General features: G+C 36.4%; 1 protein-coding gene across 1 annotated transcript in view; it reads left to right on the top strand.

Moving 5' to 3' along the window:
• Positions 1-7,362, top strand: part of LOC110115735 — a gene marked incomplete at its 3' end in the record, with an annotated part of 28,409 nt that extends 21,047 nt beyond the window's left edge. The window contains exons 5-7 of the mRNA XM_028699769.1: positions 5,296-5,391; positions 6,757-6,875; positions 7,110-7,362. Coding sequence (XP_028555602.1) covers positions 5,296-5,391; positions 6,757-6,875; positions 7,110-7,362 — 468 coding nt within the window. The remainder of the gene's footprint in view (positions 1-5,295; positions 5,392-6,756; positions 6,876-7,109) is intronic.
• Positions 7,363-8,045: the final 683 nt, after the last annotated feature.

The following is an 8,045-nucleotide window of genomic DNA, read 5'->3' as shown; positions in this document are numbered from 1 at the left end:
AATATTGCATTTCATTTAATGTATGAATTTAAAATAACTACAAGCTATGAATTTTACTTTGCATTTTATGATAATGTTGTATAATTATTTCATTGGAAACAGAGTCAAATACTTCATTCTCAATATATGACACTAGATAGTTATTAAGTCCAACAGTACTCATTTTGCTACGCAATCGATATTTAATAATCTTCATTACAGAAAATGCTCTCTCCATTGTTGCAATAGCCACTGATAAAGTTAATGTCAGAACAATAAGTTTATAAACCAGTGGATACACAATATTCTTTTTGGCTTTTATAATTTTTTTTACAAGAGCAGCAATGCTAATAAAAATATGAACTCGCCACTTGTACTCATATAAATTATATAAGTTGATAGATGATATTCAAGAGACAATATCAATCATGAAAAAATCTGTTGGATATAACTCTGCAAGATGAATTAACTTTCTCTTATCATAAACAGAGAACATATTGATTGGGTTTAGAGATGTCATACGAAGAAACAACTCAGTATTAGTTTCTAAGAAATGGTTATTCAGTTTTTAAAGTTGTATATCAACAATAATATAAAATAAGTCAACCCGATGGTGATGCACATTTATTATTTTTTCACCTCTTCATACTGACCATTGACGAGTCTTGAATATTGAGTTCATATTGAAATTTCAATGTAAAAAATATTACAAAAACGTGACACTTCTTCTAGTAAAGGCTCTCATCCATTTTTACTCATCATCTGCAATTGTTGTTTGGACACTTATATGAATTTCATTGTATTTATAATATATTGATCATTTCTTTGTAAAGCTTGTGATAATTTATTTGTAATTCCCAAAATATCAATCATTAAATACAATGATAAGACAAATTCAAAAGTCTCCATAACTTATATTAAAATACCAGCTTAACTAACTGATGATTATGTATATATTCTTTCTTGACAATTTCAAACACTCAGGTACAGAAGCATTCATTTTCATCAAACTAATTAGGATTTGAAAATGTGAACTCCACTGAGTGTCACCAGCTCGTTGCAAATTAGTTTGTTGGTTCAAACTGTACCACTAATTAACTCCATAGTGCTTAGATTAAAAATTATTTTATTACAATGAATTACTTTTAGAGCATCAATTCTCTTGCATGAAGTTCCAATAGTATTCAAAATTCTTGAAATAATCTCAAATAAATGCTTTACTTGCCAATGATTCTTTATTATAGCCACTAAGGATATTTGAAGTTGATGAGTAAAATAATAATTGTAGAATGCCTAAGGACCATCTTTTAGTATGAGTATTTTCAAATCATTAAACTCACTTTGCATATTAAATACTCTATTATAATTCTGATTGTATTCTATATATGTTTAATGAAAGTTATGTAAGAAGAGTTTCAATAGATACCTTCAATGTTGCTGCATTTGTTGAAAAAATATGATTAATACTTATGAATCTTTCAATTGTTTTACCCAACTTGTCTACATATCTCACTGCAACAACTAACTATTCTTTTTGTGGACACATCACAAGACTTATCAACTAGAATGGTGAAGAATGAATCATCGATATCATTCATGTTTGAAGTCATGATCTCAATTGCCTCAAAACTACAGATCTCCTTTAATTTTTTTGGCGAAGTCAATTTTAACTTAGCACTTGTATTTTCAAATGTTACTTTTACAACTTCATCATTATGATGGGCAAGAAATTGAAATAGTTCTAAATAACTTTCTTGATTATCTGAGCTAGATGATTTATTATGCCCATAGAATAATAACCCTTGGATAATAAGGTATTATACTGTTTGGAATAGATAACATATGCAAGCCTTTGGGGCATTTTGGAACTATTTGGTGGTTCTCCCCAATTTGATCATGAGAGGAAGTGCCACCCTGTAATTTGAAAATTGAGTGTGATGTTAAGTAAGATATGCTCTTGCTTAAAAGGAGATCTGTTGAAAACTGTCGACTATATTCGATTTCTTATTCACTAAGAACTATCATTTCGCGGGCATGATGAATCATCTATCTCAGATAATTAATGTAATTATTTAGAATTATTTTAATTTTTTATCGATCATAATGAAGAAGTTGGAAAAGTAATATTTAAAAATGCAAGTGTTAAGTAAAAGTTGACTCATCAAAAAATAAAAGGAGATATGCAGTTCTAACACAGCTGAGATATTGTCTTCAAACATGAATGATATCGGTGATTCATACTTCACCATTTTAGTTGATGAGTCTCGTGATGTGTCCACAAAAGAACAGTTAGCTGTTTCAGTGCGATATGTAGACAAGTTGTGACAAATAATTGAAAAGTTCATAAGTATTAATTATATTTCTTCAACAAATGCAACAATATTGAAGGTATCTATTTAAGCTCTTCTTGCATAACATTCATTAAGCATATATAGAATACATAGTCAGGATTATGATGGAGAATCTAATATACAAGAGGAGTTTAATGGTTTGAAAGCACTCATATTAAAAGATAATCATCAGACAATCTACATTCATTGTTTTACTCATCAACTCCAACTATCCTTAGTGGCTGTAGCAAAGAATCATTAGTAAATGTAATATTTATTTGAGATTGTTTTAAGAATTCTGAATATTGTTAGAGCTTCATGCAAGAGAATTGATGCTTTGAGCGCAATTCAACATGATTTAGTAGTTTTTCATTTAAGTACCGAGGAGTTAATTAGTGGTCGAGATTTAAACAACAAACTAATTTACAATGAACTGGTGACACCAGTTGGAGTTCATATTTTCAAACCCTAATTAGTTTGATGAAAATTTATGCTTCTGTGCTCGAGTGTTTGAAATTATCAAGGAATAATTGATACATGATTAACAGTCAATTAAACTATTAAGTCTTTTAACTGTCTTATCACTGTATTTAATGATTGACATTTTGAAAATTATAAATGAATTATCATAAAGTTTATAAAGAAATGATCAAGAAATTATAAATACAATGAAATTAATACAAGTATCCAAGTAATGATTGTAGATGATGAGTGAACATGAATGAAAGCCTTTACTAGAAAAAGTTTCACATTTTTTGTAATGTTTTTGACATTAAAGTTCTACATATAAACTCTATATTCAAGACTCATCGACGATCATCATGAAAAGGTGAAGAAAACAAATTTTGATCATTATCGGGTTGACTTATTTTACATTGTTATTCATATGCAACTTTAAGAACTGAATAATCGCTTCTTAGGAATAATTGCTTCTTAGAAATTAATACTGAGTTACTTCTTTATGTGACATGCCTAAATACAATTAGTATGTTCTGTGCTTATGATAAGATAAAATTAATTTGTCTTACAGAGTTATATCTAACAGATTTTTCATTATTAATATTGTCTCTTGAACATCAGCTATATACTTATATTATTGATATACCGTGGGCTCCGAAAATTCGGCCACGGCCTCCCCGCCGCGCACTAATTGTTTGCTTTTGCTTGAGCGAGGGTAGTTTTAACGGAACTAAGTTCCGGAGGGCTACATTGTTGGAAGGACAGATGGGTTTGAGATAAGACACTACCCAGGAGATTTCGCCCTCATTTTGCGAGGACTTATGATACTGAGTTTCTGGTTTCCTATAGCGACAAGCCCCGTATAGTTAAATTACCCCTCCCGATCACGAGAGAGAACTATTCGAATAGGCTAGTCGTCAATCAGAGTTACGGTATAGAGATACGTGGTATCTGGCAATATAATAGCAGATAGTTTGGGCGGTGATGGATTTGAGTTTTGCGATTTGAAGGTTTGGATATTGGGAAATTACTGAGAAATTTGATATTTAAAATAGAAATTTCACACCTGCACTTAAAGCGGATGGTGGGACATGGAATTGGATGGTCCGATAAGATCCCATGGGTTCCGTCGTCCTGACCATCGTGGGTCCTGGTCTACTTGTTAGAGGAGGTGATACCCACTGACAGGAAGTAATCATGTCGGGAGGAGCCATGGTTGCTTCGCCAAGGGGACATAATGTCTGGGTGACATGTTTGTCTAGGGCAAATTTGAATCCACCTTAAGCTTAACAGATCGGCTTCGTGACCTACTCGATCTATCCTATTGATTCATATCTCAGTTATTGATGCCATTAAGGAGGATTGGCTCTGGCCAAACCGGTATTTCGTGGTTGCCATTTGGCGGATTAAAAGCCACTCGGTTCAGAGGCCCGGCGTTGTCATAATCGTTTAATCCTGCGGCTGCCATTGCGGCAAACCGCCGGTCGAGGAACACGTACCACGATCCTTGACTGCAGGAGACTGTTTAGAGAATGGCATGCATAATGATTGATTTTTGACTAGACATTTGACTCTTTTGTGAGCAGAGTAGATATTTTGATTTGTCACCCGCAAATGTTGTGGATGGTGGATTGGATTTTGCTTTAAGTGTTGAAGATTTAGATTTCAATTTTTAAAATCGTTAATTATTGGGATTTCCTGGATTTTTAGTGCATTTTTGGATGAGTTTTGGAATTTGAATGAACCTCCGGTTCGAGATAAATATTCAACACCGGCCATCATCGTGGGGTGACCTCCGAGGTACACTTAGAAAATTATTTGAATTTTGTGAAAGTTTGAGGTCACTTGAAAATTTGTGAACCCCTCGGTTGAGTATCCTGCATCAACACTGGCCATCATCAGGGTGTTGGGAGTCATTTTTTATTTATTGGATCTTGTCAACTCGGCCAAGCTATTGATCGAGGATCAGATTTTTGTAGGCTTCTGTGGCCTTTGCTTCGTGAATTTTCTTGATTGTAGGCCTTGAAGGCCTAATTGAATATATTGAACAAATACATAGTTGCCCAACCGTTGTAGTCGTTTTAAAGTTTCGAACCCTATCGACTACTATGGTCCTATATAAGAAGGATAGGTTCGAACTAGGAATTCACTTATTGGGACCGGCAGCATCCCTAGACGTCACATGATGTTACCAATAAAAACGCCTCGCCAGGACCCTTTGCGGGTTGAGCATTTAATTTACCCTTGATATACCTATGTGTATACAACTCGGTTGCACTTGTGTGGGGGGGTACTGTTGAAGTATTTGTAGTTGTGCAAGTAAACAGCCAGTAGTGCGCACCAACTTTTTCATTTGAGAGGTATATACACGCCTTCTGTCCGTTAATACGAGTGTGCGGATCCGGTATTGGCATTGCGTTATAGATTGTAGACGACCTTCTGTCTGCTGGCATAAGTGTTGCAGATCGGTGGGCGTTGCTTGTAGATTTGTAGACGCCTTCTGTTCTGGCTTTTATAAAGTGTGCAGATTCCGTGGACGTGCGTTTGTAGAATTTGTCAGACACCTTCTGTCTGCTTGCATAAGTGTTGCAGATCCGGTGGCGTCGTTTTTGGATGCCATGAGGTATTTCCTTATAATTGACATTGACTCCCCTTTCTCATCCCGGGGACGGAGCTTTCTGGGCTTTGGAGTCAGATTGCTTTGAAGAAACTCCATTGTTGACGGTCGTCAGTGTAGTGGACTGTTTAATTCTGGTGTTGTGAGGCACCAGAACTATTTTCTTCATAAGTGTAGGACTAAGAAGATGACTTGGGACACAGAAGTTTAGTTCTAGTTTGTTTGAACCTTTCCTCCCATTCTGTCAGGAGGTGTCCTATCCCCGATACATCGAGTTGCCCTTTACCCGTACATACCTTGCAGCATTTTGTCCACCGAGGTCGTAGGTAATATATGTACTTGTGTCCAACATGAAAATATCGTTGTTCTTTCAATACAGTTGTTTCCACAAGTATCCATTTGCAGGGGACCGCTGTATCACCACTATGACCTCCTAAAAAATGTTTGTCAGAAGACCATTGCTTCTGCATATATCCACCTCACCAATCTCGGGTGGTTTGTTGTATTTTTGACCCTGCGTAGGGATCGTATAGGAGATACGTTGTACTTGTGCTCACAGTGGATTCGCTGTGTGCATAGCACATTACACACTGTTGTCTATCCACAAAGTCGCCTTGTGTTCAATAGGCAGGGACTGGTTGTATTCCACTACGACCTTCTAGATATATTTATAGAAGAGCAGTTGTCCCTTTATACCAATACCCACCATGTTCACCAATCTCAGGTGGGTTTTTGTGATATTCCTTGCCTGCCAGGGGGGCGAATCCATTCCATTATTGGCTCTCCATTTGCCCATCTCAACAACAGGCAATTGTAGCTTATTATATTCATTGGAGGTCCGTGCATGGTTTACGGATAGAAATCACTTACCATTTCTTAACGAGTTGAACTTAAGATTTTAGCTAAGTTGGAACTCTTGTATGAATTGTTAGATCACAGATCAGATCGAGCTTGAGTTCAAAAGTCTTCATGAAACTCTTGTTCAATTCAATGTTAGAAGTTCACTTGAGTTCGACATTAGCTTACAGTTCAACTAGTCCCTTTGTATTTCAATCCGGCTCGAAGTTCAAAGTGCAGTTCAAGTCTTTGGTTCGGAATCTTTGAAGTTCCTTGCAGATCATTAATGTAATGCTTCACTTGTACTTTTTGTTCAAAGTCCTCTGGAGTCTTTATATGTTCATTTTCATGTTCAAGTTGATTGAGCTTTATTCAAATATGATTTTATTTCATTTGGATTTGATCTCATAGAAATCATTTTTATGTTTCGTTCAGGCTCATCTGTCATGTACTCAATCAGGTATCAAAAGTCCACTGATCTGGTCCAACCGTTGTTCGTGTTGAGCCAATATTGTCTTTTGAGTTCCAAAACAGGTTCAAGATAGATAATATTCTCCCAAATTTCCGCCGCCTCCGGGCGTACTCCCCGTTTAGGGGAACAATGACGGGAAAAACTGGGCCTTTCCCTCCACAGCTAAGAAAGCACGTGTATGGTATGCTGCTAATCTTTCGAGGACACCGCGGCCTCGTGTAAAGTCTTGTCCCCACCACGCTAGAAAGCGTGTATGGGTCTTCTTATCGGTACCTGTTGCAAGAGAAAAAAACAGTATGTTCCCCACAAACGCGGGTAACTTATGGTATCCAACTTCGTCGTACGCATCGCATCGGGTTTCCTTCCCACCAGCCTAGAAATCGTGTATAGGTGGATTGTTCTGGTGTGTTTACAGAACTTCGAAGAAGAGATTATGGAACGAAGGGATCGCTCGCCTACCTGACGATGGAGTGTCAGCGCCGGTTCCCCTCCCAGCCACGACTAAGAAAAGACGTGTATGGCAGACACCGGAACTCACACGCATGCCGAGATAAAGGAGAGAACAAACAAGGGTTCCAGAAAAATTATTACCTTCTGGGAATCGGCAGGACCGGCGGTATGTCGGCAGATGGAGGGCTCGGCATTGTTGATGCAAGGAGAGGGCAAAGGCATGTTCCTCTTTTTTTGATTAATGTATAAATAATAATGAAAACACAATTATAAATTATAATAGGGTTAATATTATTACATTATAATTAGTAAATTATTAAATATATAATAATTAAATAACTAATTATAATTAATCAGAATTATAATAATAAATTATCAAATAATTATAATTAATAAACTATTATTAAACTATTAATATATAATTAACTAATTATCATAATATTATTAAAATAGATAATATATAAAATAAATTATAATTATCTATAATAAATTCAAAACTTGTTTTAGTAGACTTTACATGGAATTGAGCCCGAAGAGCATCCGAAAGTAGGAAGTTACTTCTCTACGGAGTGATCCCGTGGCGTTACGCATCAAAATGTCCCAACTTCCGAAATCCACGGAAGAGCGGGAACTGACATCGGAGAGCAGTTTCGAACTGAACGAGAGGCGGAGAGAAGAACCGCAAGGGGGAAAGTTTCTTTACTGCGAGCGTGCTCCACAACGTATAATTAGCTATCCGATCCAAAAATAAGTTGAACTTCGATCGGTAGGCAGGAAGTCGATTTAGAGACGAGCAGTGACCAGTACGAAGGAGCGAGAAGCGACGAGCTTCTGTGTTTTGTCCCGATCAAACATGCCGGAGCTTCCGATCCTCAGATCGGCGAGTTGTCATCATCAATGT

Source organism: Dendrobium catenatum, unplaced genomic scaffold (assembly GCF_001605985.2).
Source record: "Dendrobium catenatum unplaced genomic scaffold, ASM160598v2 fragScaff_scaffold_1390, whole genome shotgun sequence".
In the NCBI taxonomy this organism is placed as follows: domain Eukaryota; kingdom Viridiplantae; phylum Streptophyta; class Magnoliopsida; order Asparagales; family Orchidaceae; genus Dendrobium; species Dendrobium catenatum.
The sequence above is the reverse complement of the archived record's forward strand: the minus strand, read 5'-3'. Positions and strand labels throughout refer to the sequence as shown.